General features: G+C 46.1%; 1 protein-coding gene across 8 annotated transcripts in view; it reads left to right on the forward strand.

Moving 5' to 3' along the window:
- The window catches only part of ABLIM3 (actin binding LIM protein family member 3), a 119,561-nt gene that overhangs the window by 84,772 nt on the left and 19,128 nt on the right, over window positions 1–15,661 (forward strand). For 2 of the 8 annotated variants that reach the window (XM_005558207.4, XM_065546947.2), the window contains exons 9-14: window positions 5,288–5,346; window positions 7,863–7,934; window positions 12,104–12,259; window positions 13,881–13,910; window positions 14,397–14,526; window positions 15,304–15,402. In XM_005558207.4, coding sequence (XP_005558264.3) covers window positions 5,288–5,346; window positions 7,863–7,934; window positions 12,104–12,259; window positions 13,881–13,910; window positions 14,397–14,526; window positions 15,304–15,402 — 546 coding nt within the window. Of the gene's footprint in view, window positions 1–4,822; window positions 5,033–5,287; window positions 5,347–7,862; window positions 7,935–12,103; window positions 12,260–13,880; window positions 13,911–14,396; window positions 14,527–15,303; window positions 15,403–15,661 lie in introns of those variants that run through there. The other 6 variants (XM_065546948.2, XM_065546949.2, XM_065546951.2 and 3 more) reach the window with 4 other exon arrangements.

The raw sequence follows: 15,661 nt of genomic DNA on the forward strand, positions 1-15,661 counted from the left end.
TGTATCAGTAGGTCATTCCTTTTATGGCTGAACAATATTCCGTTTTTGGATCTACCACATTTGTTTATGTGGATGAAGGTGCTTTTCAATTTTTTATTTCCATAGGTAATCAGGGAATAGGTGGTGTTTGGAAGCTCTTTAGTGATGTTTTGTGAGATTTTAGTGCACCCATCACCTAAGTAGGACACAATGCACCCCATTTGTAGTCTTTTATCCCTCACCTCTTTCCCAACCTTACCCCTGAGTCCCCAAAGTCCATGTGTCATTCTTATGCCTTTGCATCCTCATAGCTTAGCTCTCACTTGTGAATGAGAACATACAATATTTGGTTTTCCATTCCTGAGTTACTTCACTTAGAATAATGAAACCCCGTCTCTACTAAAAAAATACAAAAAAAAAAACCTAGCCGGGCGAGGTGGCGGGCGCCTGTAGTCCCAGCTACACAGGAGGCTGAGGCAGGAGAATGGCGTAAACCCGGGAGGCGGAGCTTGCAGTGAGCTGAGATCCGGCCACTGCGCTCCAGCCCCGGCGACAGAGCGAGACTCCGTCTCAAAAAAAAAAAAAAAAAAAAAAAGAATAATGGCCTCCAATTTCATCCAGGTTGCTGTGAATGCCATTATTTTGTTCCTTTTATGGCTGAGTAGTATTCCATCATATATATATATATATATATCACATATATATATATATATATCACAGTTTCTTTATCTACTCATTGATTGATGGGCATTTGGGTCGGTTTATGTGCATGGAGATTTTAAAGGAGCAATTCCAAGGTTCCTCCCAGTCTATTGCCACAAAGATAGTGCTGCTGTCATAAAGGCAGAGGTCTGAGAAACCTCATCCTGCTATGGTGAAAAAAAATCCAGAGGCCGGGCATGGTGGCTCACACCTGTAATCCCAGCACTTTGGGAGGCTGAGGGGGCCAGATCATGAGGTCAGGATACCGAGACCATCCTGGCTAACACGGTGAAACCCCATCTCTACTAAAAATACAAAAAATTAGCCGGGTGTGGTGGCACGCACCTGTAGTCCCAGCTACCCAGGAGGCTGAGGCAGGAGAATCACTTGAACCTAGGAGGCGGAGGTTGCAGTGAGCTGAGATCGCACCACTGTACTCCAGCCTGGGCGACAGAGCGAGACTCCATCTCAAAAAAAAAAAATCCAGAGAGGAAACCTGCTGTAAGAGAATACCCTAGCTAGGGTCAAGGCCAAAAACTCAAATGCCCACATCAAGGAGTGGGAAGGGCTGGGAGTCAGAAAGTAGGGAGGGTCACTGGTGACCTGCAATATCTAAAAATCTTCAGACTCAGAACCTCCCAATGGAGGTTCTTTCAATCACTGTGCTTGTAAGTTCTAGAATGCCAACATTCTAGAAGACTATGATACCAGCTCCAGCTTTGGCATTAAAAAACAAAAAGCATTGGCTGGGCATGGTGGCTCATGCCTGTAATCCCAGCACTTTGGGAGGCTGTAGCGGGCAGATCACCTGAGGTCTGGAGTTCGAGACCAGCCTGGCCAACATGGAGAAACCCTGTCTCTACTAAAAGTACAAAATTAGCCAGGTGTGGTAGTGCATGCCTGTAATCCCAGCTACTCGGGAGGCTGAGGCAAGAGAATTGCTTGAACCCAGGAGGCGCAGGTTGCGGTGAGCCAAGATCACGCCATTGCACTCCAGCCTGGGCAACAAGAGTGAAACTCCATCTCAAAAAAAAAAAAAAAAAAAAGCCTTGGCAAATCTAACATCAGGATACAACAGAGAGGTGGGTGGCTTCCCCAACATTAAATCAGCCCCAAATGTTACAGGTGTGGTGTGTGCTATAACCAGTCAAAGAGATAAGACTGACTACTGACTCTGCTAAGGATTAAAAATGGCCTTAATACCTGGCTGACAGATAGTTTTGGAGATTCACATCTCTGTCTCTGAGTCAGCTGATACAGAAATAGCTAATCCTTCACTTCCATAACCTCATAGTAGGTTTTAACTGCAGAGCCTGGAATTGTGGGTGACAATCTCAGAGGACAAGAGAATGTGACTCATGGAACCAGGAGTTGAACAAGCAGAAAATGTACTCTTACAAAAAGCTAGAGCTCTGTCTTGTAAAATTGGTTTCTTTATCACATAACATTCCAAGAAAATAAATTTAGAGTGTTTTCTGGTATTTAGCCCTGTGGTTCTCAAATTATGAGTCATAAAATCACCTGGGGAGCATGTTAAATCACAGATTCCCAGGTCCCACCTCCAGGAAGTTGGTGTCAGTGGCTTCAGCCGGGGGGCCCAGGAATCTGAATTTTACCAGGCTGCAAGACAAGTGGTCCACAGGTCACAGTTTGACACGCCCCAATATAGTGAATATGCTTGCAGACTCAGTCTGGAGCTGTAGCTGTCTAATCAGAGTCTAGATTGTACTACTTGTCCAAATCTCTGAGCCCAACTTAGAGAAGCCAACTGCCTAAGATAGAATGCCGTATTTCTTTTATTTGTTCACTCAATGAGTATTTATTGAGAATCTGCAGTCCCTGCAGATATATCTGTAGGTAAGATAGACATGAATCCCTCTTCTCATAGAATTTACATTCTTGTCGGGATAAATGGATAGGGGCAAATAATTATCTTGTCCGTACAGTAAAACCTGTTAAGATGGAAACAGAATCTCTAAGGATTTGGGGGGCTGGTAAATATCCCTTAGCGTAAGTACCATGTGCTGAGTCTCCTTCCTAATATCCCTGCTGAGCATTTATATACCCAATGTGTACTTAAACACTTTTAGAGACAAGGGCTCACTGTCAGTTCAATAAGGCCATTCAGTTCTTAGGTGTTAAATGTTTCTTCCCTGAACCCCCTGCCCTTAGTCCTAGTTCTACTTTATAAGACTTGCAAAACAAATTAATGCCTCTTCCTACAGAGAGTCATTAAAATCTTCAAAACTAGTTTTCACCATTCTGTTAAGTCTGTTCTTCAGGGTAAAGACCCAGCCTTAGAACTGCATTTGAGCCCCCTTCCTAGGATGGCCACCATTCTCCCGTGGGTGCATTTTATCTAGTATCTTTTTGGGGAAAAAAATACAAAGGTAGGGTCCAATGAGTCATTCACATGCATTTCTTTATTAAACACACTTGGGCCAGGCACTGTTTTTGGCTCTGGGGATAAAGTCCATGGAAGAGAAAAACCATCTTCTTCACCATAACATTGTCCTTCTGTTAATGCCACATTGTTGAGCTATTGGCCAAGGGAATAAGCTCAGAAGACTGTAATTTCACAGGGATCTTCATGAACAAATCATCTTTTCTTGCATTCTTTATCTAAGTTTATTGCTAGCTACCAACTAACTTTTTTTAGCCTCTTTTATTTACAGATATACTACCAACTCCCAAATTCTGATGTTTTTCATTTCTATTTTTTTTCTTGTTTGATCCTCCTCTCCTTGTTTCTTATGTAAATATGCTTTCCAGTATGCAGAGTACTGAAGCTAATGACCATTTTTGGCTCAGTTTTATTTCAGAGTGATATGCCAATGTCATGGGGTTAGAAAGCAAAAGAAACCCTCTAGTCTGACCCCCTCACTTGACACATTATTTCCCCGCATGAGGACTTCTGCCCTCTTGATCTTTCCTATGCCTCTTTAACTTAAGTTCATGACCTCCTCAGACCTCTGTGTCCATCTCATTCATTTCCTACAGGGACCTGTAACATGTGTTTCCTGCCACAGCCACAGTCATAAACAATTCCTGATAGATTCAGAAGCAACTCAAAGAGGAACCGGAAATGCTCTCTCTAATAACTCCCTAAAGTAAGAATCCCGGCACACAGCTTGGTAGTGGACACACCCTGTGATTGCTGGATCAAGCCACAGACTCAGAGTCCCTCTACTGGGCTCTGAGAACCACTGCATTTTACTTTAGAAAGAATTAAACTCAGTTGAATAATTAGGAACACCCAAGAATGTCGGCAGACAAAAATCAAAGATTCCTGTTCCGCAAAAGACAAAACTGCCCATAAAATTAGAATCTTGGAGATGAAAATAATCTTCAAGGCCATCCAAATCCCACCTTATTGTTCTTCAGATGAGGAAACTGGGACCCAGAGAGAGGATGTGTTAGGGGCTGAGCAGAGACAAAAAACACAGGCCTCCTCACTTCAGGCCTCTCTTCTCTTTTTCACTCCGAATTATTGACCTTTCACCACCATCTCATCCCTTAGCTAGTATTCCAGTCCTGGGGGTTCCAGGCAACAAAGCATAATATAAAGTATATCCTAGAAACAAAGTCAGACAAACAAATGCCATCTGGGTGCTCAGGAATCCAGCCATTGCTGGCTCCTTTCCTTTTAGGGCTGGTTATAAGGGGGATGGCTCCAGAGGGATAATATGTTCCTATTTTTCCTTCTAATCCAGGACACCTGTCCCTTCTCTGGGGAATGTGTCATATTTGGGGCTGCTTTTCAACATGTGGGCAGCCACCTGTTGTTCATGCCTTTCCAAATTGGCCTTTCGGGTTTGGGGCTGGCCAACTGGACCCCCACCCACAATGAAATGTGGGCGTTAGCAGTGTACTAAATTTGAAGAGTCTGGACCCTCTGAGGAATTAGCAGGTCAAAGCAATGCTCTCAAGCAGAATATACACCATGACACCTCCTCCCCCTTAAATGTGATAGCTCTGGCAGACCGTCATAAGTCTTTAAGAGAAAAGAAAGCTGGAGTTCACCATGCTCTGTCACTCTTTTTTATCCACACTGTCATTTATTCATTCGAGAAATATTTATTGACCACCTGCTATGCGTCACTCACTGCCAATCATATACTCATCTCTTCACCCCACAAACATGTATGGGTCTCTTCTAAGAGCAAAGTCCCATGCTGGGGACTGTGGGAGATGTAGCAATGAATAAAGCTCGGTTCCTACCCAGAAGAAGCTCTTGATTTAGTGAGGAATGAAAAATCCACAAGCTACTGTGCCGTAAGGCTGTATGTGTGGAAAGAGAGACAAAGAACTATGGATCACAGAGGAGAGAGAAGTCACTCCCAACTGGCAGGTAAGAAAGTTTGCAAGAGGATGTCATGTGAGCCCTAGACCTTGAGGAATGGGTAGGATTTGGACACACAGAAAAAGATGTGAGTTGTCGCATAGGTCTGAGAGGTGCCAGGAGGAAGCTGGGAAAGCCAAGGAGGCCCTTCTGGCAGACGTGTAAGGGACATATGCTGACCATGGAGTAAATCAAGGTGGGGCATGGGGAGAGTGCTGGAGGGTTTGAAAGGTCTGACTCTTCGTTACTTTCCTGACCCCTTAGGTTCTGAGGTTTGGCACCCCATCTGCAAACAGGCAGCCCGGGCAGAGAAGAAGTTAAAGGTAAGCAAGCTAGTAGATCCCAGACCAGCACTCCTACTTTGCTACTTTCTGCCACAGGTTAAGGGAGCTGTGCTTTGGGACAGGGTCAGCATTCCATAGTGTGCACACTCCCAAATGTGTGCCTATGTCCTTGGATTTTCCTAACGGCAACACCTGCCCCATGGGGTTTTTGAGGGGGTTAAGATATCGGATATGAAAGCACTCTTAAAACTGTAAAGCACTGTATTCCTGTGAGTTTTGTGTTTCTGGGGCGAGGCTGTAACTCTACCATTGCTCGCCAAGATGGCGGCCTCGCTGGGACCATGGTTTTTCCCAGCCTAAGGTCGCTCATTAATAATAATAGTTAATAATGTCACAGTAATTGACAGTTTACAAAGTATCTTCACAGCCACTGTCTGATTTTACTCCTTTAACCCTGTGAGGCAGATGGGCAAGAAATTTTATCTTTGCCTTGCCTGTGAGAAAACCAGGTCTAAAGAGGTGATGATTTGCCTGCAGTAGCAAAGCCAGGCAGAAGCACAGCCGACATCCCCAGGTATGCACGGGGCCAGCTGAGGTCCTGCGTCCATCTGAATTACTGTGCTCTGACAAATGTCAGGAAGCCTTGTGAATCTGGGTTCCTGACACTGCAGAGAGGGGTTGAGTCTTCCAGGCTGCGGGAGGGATCCATTTTCTAGGTCTTTGATGATGTGGAGGAGACACCTGGGGTGTGTGTTGGGGGATAGGCAATGGGGCCTTCACATCCTGGCCCCCAGATATCAAGTTGACCCCTTGGGACTCTATTGTGTTACCCACTAGAGTCTCTCCAACTAGAAAAGCAAGTGCACAATTTCTGAGCAGCTAAACATGTCTTCCTTGCTATCTCATCCACTTAATGAAAGTTTTCTGAAAGAGCCAGTCTATTGATGCATAATTATTTTTTTAACCCCTGAATTTCTTTCCCTGTTTCTTCCAAGACCCTCTTCCATTTAAGGTGTAAGACCTACTTGTCCCTTTCTTCATTTTCCTCCTCTTTGGTGGCATTTCCCAAACTTCAGTCATCCTCTACAACCCTGATGCCTGTTGCCATATCTGGGCACCACCTGTTTCATTATATACTTAATATTTTTCTCTAAATCAAGTCACTACTTTTTATTAACTTAACTTATTTTAAAATAAAACTTTATATTGCCATGTGGAAACCAGTTATACTTGCTATAAATAGAAGGTAATCATAAAATAAATTCAATGGTAATGAAATAATTCTTAAGAATAAATCTTTAAAATTCTAGCTAGACAATGTTGCCTGCACTCTCTTTGTTTAAAAGGGGAAATTGGGTTGGGTGTGGTGGCTCACGTCTGTAATCCCAACACTTTGGGAGGCCAAGGCAGACGAATCACTTGAGGTCAGCAGTTCGAGACCAGCCTGGCCAACATGGTGAAACCGCAATTCTACTAAAAATACAAAAATTAGCTGGGTATGGTGGCCCATGCAGCTACTCAGGAGGCTGAAGCAGATGAATCACTTGAAACCTAGAGGCAAAGATTACAGTGAGCCAAAATTGTGCCACTGCACTCCAGCCTAGGTGACAGAGTGGGGCTCTGTCTCAAAAATAAAATAGGAAATTGGCAATTGTTGAGAGAGTTGTTGAAATGTATTAGCAACAAACTGAGACTGCCTCCTTGATCTAATCAAGGGGATTGAAATGTTAGATTTTACTCTCTAACTCTATGATTCAGTATTATCAAGTGTTGCACCTTCATCTTCCCAGAACCACCGCTAGTTCACAGTCCACTGTTTAGGAAACTTTATAACCCCACATAGAATGCTTTAAATTGTAGGATGAGAAAACTGGGAGAGAATCAAGTGGTCCTGAAGCTCAGCCTCTATATTTTACAGATCAAGAATCCAAGATGCCTAAGACCACATACTTCACCCATGAGTCCTTGATTCCTAATCCCTTTACATCATGCAGGCACCCTCTTATGCATTAGGACTGACATCATGCTGCTCTGCTAAGGAAGCTATTAATCCATCATGGCCATTTTTCAGAGACAGTTTTTTTTTCTTTTTTCAAGTTTATCACTTAAGTTGATGTCAATTTGCAATTAATACACTGTAAAGAATCAGCATATTGTGCAATGACATGAAGTTTAACCCACTTTTACATTTTGAATAAACAAACTCCCAAGGAATGAATACTAACCAATTTTATTTTTTTTAAAGTAAATACATTATTGACTGGGAAAACTCAAAATGAAAAGTTTTATGAGTAATTTCCTATTTAGACTGCTAGCTGCAAATACATAGAAAATAAATCCATATTCTGCCCCCAACAGCCTGAAGTCCTTGCATTTTAGATCTCATTCACACTCAGACCTTGACTTAAAAGGCAAAGAATAAGAAGGAAGTACAGAAGTAGCCAGAGAGTACTTTAATGGTATTGCTAATGTTGCATTCTTAACCCCCTTTCTCACCCTCCCCACCAAGCTCAGGTTGCAGCTTCTCACCTCTTCTGTCTTCACCTCTTCCACAGCATAGACGGACATCTGAAACCTCCATCTCTCCCCCTGGATCCAGCATTGGGTCACCCAACCGAGTCATCTGCGTATGTATCACTTTTCTTCCACCAAAGGGCCTTCCTTATTCCTGACCTGGTGTCTAAAGAGTCACTAAGGACGAGGGAGCTCTCAGGTTTTCATCCAACTGACATTTGATGCATGCTCTTCACATGCTAGGCTCTGTACCAGGTCTTGAGGATTCAGTGGGGTACAGGGAGGACATAGATCCTGCCCTCATGAAGCACACAGTCTAGTAAACCCAGTTTCAGGAATAATGCAGAGTTCCATGGAGCACGAGAAAGAAAGTACAATGACAACAAGAGCCCTTGCTGAGTTCTAAAACCAATGCAAGGCACCTCCTTTCCCACTACTTAACTGAGACAAGCAAGAAAAAACTGAGGATCAAAGTGGTATTCTGAATAGGTATTAGGTGGAGTATTGATGTGGAGATAGAGGCAGAAAGGAGAAGGAAGCCACATACACATGTGGAAACATGGCTGTAAAGAATTTGCAAACATAAGGAAGAGCTTTCTAATCATGTGGGAAGTCTAGGGATGCAGCAGATCCACCTCCATGTGTCTGACCTCCCATCTCCACAGGCATTCAAACACAGAGAGACTCATCATTTGCCAGGGATGTAGAAGAAGAGACAGAAGTTGAGTTCAGTGACCTCAGAGGCCCCTTGTATATGGCATTCATTCATTCAACAAACATGTGCCAAGCATTTACTCTGCTAAGTGCAGTGCTCTGCTCTGGGGAAATGGTGATGAACTACACAGACTTGATGCCTGTCCTCATGACATTGAACACACAGTGCCATGAATCATCAATTGCAGTTATAAATTCCAGGAAGGAAAAGCACAGGGTCCTCTGATGATGCTACAGATAAACAGAGGGACCTGACAATCTAGGACTAGTTGGGAGAAGGAAGAAACATTAAACTCAAAGGAGAGGGATAAACAGAAATAAGCTAAAGGAGGTGGGAAACGCAGAGCCAGGGAGAACTGAAATGAGCAGAAAACCTCAGTCTGATTGACTCTGGACTGTTCCAGCCTTCCACATGCCAAAGGAGCCAAGAAGACCAGAAATGTGGGGAAAATGGTCTGTAACAAGAAACCTACTCCTCACAAGAAGCTCTAAATATAATCACCAAACCAGCCAAGCCCTGGCCCTGTCCACTACTGCTAGATCATTACTTCTAATCCACATCCAGTCTCCTCTTTGATCCTTGGATGATGCCCATTGACGGGACTATGGGCACCTTTCCTTTCTTCTCTGGTCAAATGGAGAAAAAAGAAAAATGCTTAAGAGTTACCACTGACTGAAATTTCAATATGGGTCAATACTACCATGTGGCTGTCAAAAAAAGACAAGCTGCTTTGATCACAGGCTGTACTCATTGAAGATTCCTGTCTAAAGCAAGAAAGGTGATAGTCTCCCTGGCACTGTGAATGGGGCCAGACCACAGCAGGATTAACGGGCTTAGTTTCCAGGCACGCACGGTGAGAGTGTTATTGACAAATGTGAGTATGTTTCCAGAAGAGAGTTACTAGAACAGGAGCACTCAGGGAGCTGCTGCACTGTAATACCGTTCATCACGAGCTGGTCTCCCGGTGCTACTCAGGAGCCTCATAAACCTTTGTGAAATAAGCCCTGATGATGTTCACCTGGGAGTCCTGGAGAAAGTTTCTCAGAATTGCCCCTGTGATAAGCAACTTCATTACAGAATGGAATTTATGATGGCAGCTAAGAACACCTGTGCTTGTGCCATCCAACTAGGGGCTTACACATTGAGATCAGTTGTCCCTCACATCCTAGCAGAGGCATGTGTCTCCCCTTCCAGCCTCTCCTCCTCTCACCGTGTATGGTGCCTCGTGCTCAGCTGCTCTGGGGAATGACTGAACATGTCATAGAAGCCATGTTTTCAGTCAGCCCATCCCAAGCATGGTTTCCAAATTTGGAAAAAAAAATTCATCCATCTGCTTTGGATAGATGCAATAACAAGCATAAAGATGGATTTTAATTTAGTTTTCATAGACATTTGAGATTTGATATTCAAATAGAATTATCAGCGAACCTGAAATGAGCAGGTTCTTTCAAACTTTCAAACTTTACTCCATCTCCACTGACTTCTAGAATCATCTTCAGGTGGTTTGGCTTTGACCCATGTGTTCTCTTCCTTCCTTCCTTCCTTTCTGGCTAATTATGGTAGGATGCCTCTGATCAATTGGTGTGTCTCCAGACCTGAGGCTCATTTATAGCCCTGTAAACAAAGTGGCTATAGGAAGAAATATAAATTTAGTATTTTTGAGGTTTGGGGTAAAGTGCCAAGATGAATAGTTACGGGTCGAGATGAGTTTGGAAGATGCCAAGAGCTCTCAAGGTCAAGATCTAACATCCAGGACAAAAGCAGCAATTACTTCAGCAAGTGGACTCTCATCTAATAAAGGCTTTCTTTATCCACACACCCCCAGAACTGGTGCAGATGTGAGTGTCTGTACCAGGCAGGCTCTGGCAGAAATCAGGTGGCCTACCTCAAAGAGTTCAACTGAGGAGGGTTTCATGACGGAGGTGTGGGCAGAGTTAAGTGGACTCACAGGAGATAATGAGGTATCCAGGGACTATAGCAACATGATGTTATTACCACACTGGAGCTAAAGAGATGTGGGAAGGGAACAGCATTACCAAAGCTGGCAAGAGCTGGGGAAGTCCAGCCTTCAGAGAGAGTCAGGCCCAGCCCACAGCCAGCCAGGAAGGTTGCCAGGGGAATAAGTGTACCAGCCTCTCTCTCCATTCACCCTCTTAATCTCTGCTGTTGCATCCCATTGGCTAAACCCAACTGAAAGCCGGAGAACAAAAGAGCCTGTGATACAGCCTAGGCAGTGTTCAGAGCATAGATTCAGGCAAGGAAGAGTGGACACTGGGTCTAGGTGAAACAGAGAATAAGCAGCATGAGAATAAGCAACAGTGCCCTGATAGCAGTGCTGATGTGGCAGCGATAGAATAGTGCAAGGGCTTTGGTAAGTTTTCAAAATAGCACAGCTTATAAGTATTTACGAATGCTGCTCCCTGTAGAGTAGTCTTGGCCCTGAGACTGTACCTGGCTCCTATGGCATTGGGAGAACATTATCAGACTAATACAGTCTCTGGATTCTCTATCTAGCAGTCTCTGTCGTAATTTGCAGCACCTCAGGACCTTGCAAGACAGATCTTGGTTGATCATAGCAAACACCAGGTCACAGAGGGAACAGCTGGAGGGCATGGCCGTGGAAAAGACATGGCTTCAGGAGCCATGAGATGTGGGCTGTCACATGCAAGGGGGAGCTTTCTTTCAATCCATGCAGCTCTAGAGGGCTGAAGTCTGCCAAAGTCAAGCAGAAGGTAGAGGCTCATTTCAGTTCAATGGAAGGAGCAGCTTTCTGAGTGCAGCCTTCTGACGGTGTAAGACAATGAACTCCCCATCCCAAGAAGACAGGGGAGGCCGCTGAAGAGGGCAGGCTCTCTGTGTTGAAATTTGGGCTCTTGCAACTTATTAGCTATATAGCCTTGGACAAATTAATTGATTTTTCTGTGCCTCTGGTTTCTTAGTCAAAATGAGGATAATGTTAGTGCCTACTACTAGAGTTGTGAATTGTATGGGTGAACTGAGTTAATCTACATAAGGGACTTGGTACAGAGCCTGGCTTATAATAAGTACTCACCAAATGTTAGCTAGTGTTTTACTATCATGATTATTTTTGTCTTTACCGTCTTCATCTTCTTCTTCAAGAATGCTGTGAATTGTGTTGTCCTCGCTCTGTGGGATTGGAAGGCAGTCAGCACCCAGGCTGTGTAGTTCAAGCTGAATTCAAACCCATTAGCCTAGTGGTGCAAATTGTATAACCTTTTGAGCCTCCATTTCCTCAGCTGGAAAATAGAAATGATATTGACATTTACTTCACAGAGGCGTTACAACATCTAGAGGAGATAATTCTTGTAAAGCACAGGGCCTTACAAACAATATGTGCTCAATAAATGTTAGCCCTGTTGGAATGGATGGCCTCTAAGACTGCTCTTAGTCTAACATTCTACTATTCTTCAATTTGATCCTAATCTTCTGTTTTTAGTGGAAACTGGAGAAGTTCGTTCCTTCTGTATCTTGTTTTTGTTTCCTCTCTCCATTCCCTTTTCCCTCTTATCTTTCTCTTCATTTCCTGTCCATTTCCCTCTTCCCTAGGCTAAAGTGGATAATGAGATCCTTAATTACAAAGACCTGGCGGCTCTCCCCAAGGTTAAGTCTATCTACGAGGTACAACGCCCCGACCTCATTTCCTATGAGCCTCATTCCAGATACACGTCCGACGAGATGCTGGAGAGATGTGGCTATGGAGAGGTATCGCGTCTTGCCCTTCTCTCTGGGGCTATTGTAGGAAAGGAGGTTCCGCGGGGGTCCCCAGCCCTCTCCATCACAGACAGTTTGGCCTCCACAATGCTGGACCCAGACTCTTCTACCCTGGGATTTATGGCCAACATTTTTTAAATGAAGAGATTTCATTTGGCTTTCTGGCTTTTCTTGAAAATATCAGAGCTGACAACATTAAACCTACATTTCCACCATCTGGAGATGGGTGGCAGCACCCCCTATAGTCAGGACATGAGCTTTCCATTCTCCCCAGTCCTCCCATTCCCTGTTAATCCCAGCATTAAAGCTGAGAGCCTGTGACCAATTATTACTCAAGCTGTTGTATTTCTTATACTGTAGGAATTTTTCAGGTACTCAGCCCAAGGCGCTCATCTCCTGCCAGGCTCAATGGCCATTTGGGTTTATAATCCCTGATTAGACATGTTCTCTGGTTTTCGCACCAGGCCTTTAGCCCCAATGTCTCTTCACAGGAAGAGACACTTTTATAAAGACGCAGTAACAGATGGCTTTTGAAATCATTAAATGGTTGCTAAACAAAAGAAAGTGTTCTCTGGAGATGGCAGCGCGGTAGGGGGCAGAATTACCCTGGAGGTCCTGTCAGTCTATATCCTAAAAGATTTCTAACCTTATCCCAGACCCCCTGAGTTAATTTGGGGCAGCAGAAGCCTGTCCTGATGGGCAGGGACCCAGGTTCTTGTCCCATCTCCACCATAACTAGCCTTGTGACCTCAGGCAAGTCTCCCTCCTCTCTAAGGAATTTGGGTTCCATTTGGTTGAAGAGTCCAATGCTGAGATTCTCCGGTTTCTGGCCCCTGAAACGGACCAGGAGAGAAAGATCAAGTGTTTAGTAGAAGCTGCTTGTCCTTCAGTTAGAGATGGCAAACTAGGGTCCATAGGTTGCAGTCAGCCCTCAGATTTGTTTTGTTTCACTCATAAAGTGTCTTTTGAAAATGCAAACTGGTTGTCAACATGTAAACGCTGGGAGATTTCACATAAGAATCGGCATTTCTGACTTTCATGGAAAATTAAGATGCTGTGTAAATGCTGGGCAGGCATTCCAGCTGCTGGAGCTGAGGAACCACTGCCCTCTTCAGTCGAGACATCCCATCTCCAGCTGCTGCACCAGCCACCAGCTCAACTCCCTTGTTGGTGGCAGCAGCCTGGCCCCTGCTTAGCCATATATTTGGGTGCCCTGCCCTGGGCATTGTCTTCATGAACCGCAGAGGGGTCATGAACCAATAGAGAGACAGGGAAGGATGGTGACAATAGCCCTGAGCATGCGGTACAGAAGCCTGGGTCCAAGTCAAGTCCCTGCCACTGCTGCCCTGAGCGGCCCTGAGCCTTCGCATTCTCTCTCTGGGCTTTGGATTTTCCCTTCCTAAAAGGCGGGCATAATCTCAAGGTATCCTGCCTCCTATCAGTAGTCTGACCCTCTGGAATTCCCAGCGAGGCTGTTATCTGGAAAGGGGTACTGGGGGACTGCTGCAGGCCCTGTCTGCCGACCCGTCTAACCATGCTCTGTCCTTCCTCTTGTCCCCCTGTCATTCCTTCTGCTCGTTCCACAACTGCCTTCAAACTCTTCACTTCTAAGTCGCTGGGAACATTATCTCCCTACTCCCAGGTAATTCAGCTGGTAGAGAATTAAGTTGATATATAATTGTGCCCCTTTATGCGGACTTCACCCATCCCCAGCCCCCCGAAGGTGTCTAAGCCCTTGCCCAAGGTGCTCCCTGCAAGCAGGGAAGCTCTGGAGAGAGTCGGGTGCATGTCCTGGAGGAAGTGGCAGTGGCGTACAGGATGGAAATCTGCCCTTCTTGCCCAGAGATGGCCTCCCTCAGGCTTCTGGGATCGCTGGTCAGTATTCCAGGGATTGACCCCATGGATTCCATTCAAGGGCCTGCAAGTGTTGGGGGAAAGCCCTGGAAATTCTTTGCCACCTTCCTCAGGCTGTGTGTGTAACTTGGCAGCGGTAGGGGGGTGGTCTCTGTATTCACGCCTCAACCCCTAGAATCCTAGATTCCATGTCATGCCCACCTGCCTGCTAGACCCTTGGGCCACAGGCCCACTTAACGGCCAGCCGTGCTCACAGCCCCATTTCCTCCCCCAGGACATCTACGAGAACCTGGACCTCCGGCAGAGACGGGCCTCCAGCCCGGGGTACATAGACTCCCCCACCTACAGCCGGCAGGGCATGTCCCCCACCTTCTCCCGCTCACCTCACCACTACTACCGCTCTGGTAAGGAAGGGGGAGGTCCTGAAGGGAGAGGAAGAGCCAGGGAGACAATGTAGTGACTTGGAGTCCCTGCTGCAGAGGGCACAAGGCTCCCCCACCATCTCCATCCCAGTGTGGCCCTCTGGAGGCCTATGGCCACCCAGGTGACCAGCTGGGCCTCTCTGAGCCCCTGAGATGGCAGGAGTGTGTGGCACTGAGAAGCAGCAGGAAGGTGGGTGGTGAGCTTCCAGGAGAGGGGGCTGGCAGGTGGCGCTGTGGCCCTGGCTGGAAGAAGACTCCACCATCCTCATGGCCTGCGCCATCCAGAGGGCAGAACCAAGAGACCAGAAATACGACTATGAACTGACCTTCACCCGAGGGCCACCCCAGCCAGCCCAGTCAGGCCATCCACAGTCACCCTGAGGTTGGGGGTGAAGCCGGCACTTGGATGGAGGAAAGGAGCAATTAAGGGAGCGTCCAAAAGCGGGAGGTTCGGGGATGGTTGGGGAGATAAGAGGGACAAACTAAGATGCCTTCCTGGAGCTCAGTAGAGTTGGTCTTTACACCTCACAAAATCTGACTTTGGGATCAAGTCAGGAAGCAAGGTCAAGCTTGTTTCTGCTACCGTGGTGCATGAGAGCACATGCTGCTTCCGCCCTGGAGCCTGAGCACGCTGGGACGCCCCAGCCCATCCCCCATCTCTGCTGTCATCACCTCACCGCTTCCTTAACTGCCACCGCGTTAATGCCTGTTTTCTCTGTGCCTCTGTTTTCTCTGGGGACCACTGCCTGCGTGCTCCAGGGCCCGAGAGTGGCCGGAGCTCTCCATACCATAGCCAGTTAGATGTGAGGTCCTCCACTCCAACCTCTTACCAGGCTCCCAAGCACTTTCACATCCCAGGTAGGCACTGCCAGCCCGGAATTCCTGGGATGGATGCATGCTCCGTGGGGTCACAGGTGCCTGCGTCTCCCCCTCGATGCCACACAGGCACCGAGAAGCTGGTTCCTGAGGGACCCCCCTAACCAAGCACTTGCACCAACCCTGTCCTCCAACCCCAACACACCCACGGGCTTCAGATTATCCACTTGACAAAACCAACCTCCATTAGGACATCAAAGAAGCAGTCCAGGGAAGAAAAGAGGCAGGGAGCTCGAGTGAG

The sequence above is a fragment of the Macaca fascicularis genome, chromosome 6 (assembly GCF_037993035.2).
Source record: "Macaca fascicularis isolate 582-1 chromosome 6, T2T-MFA8v1.1".
NCBI classification, from domain to species: Eukaryota; Metazoa; Chordata; class Mammalia; order Primates; family Cercopithecidae; genus Macaca; species Macaca fascicularis.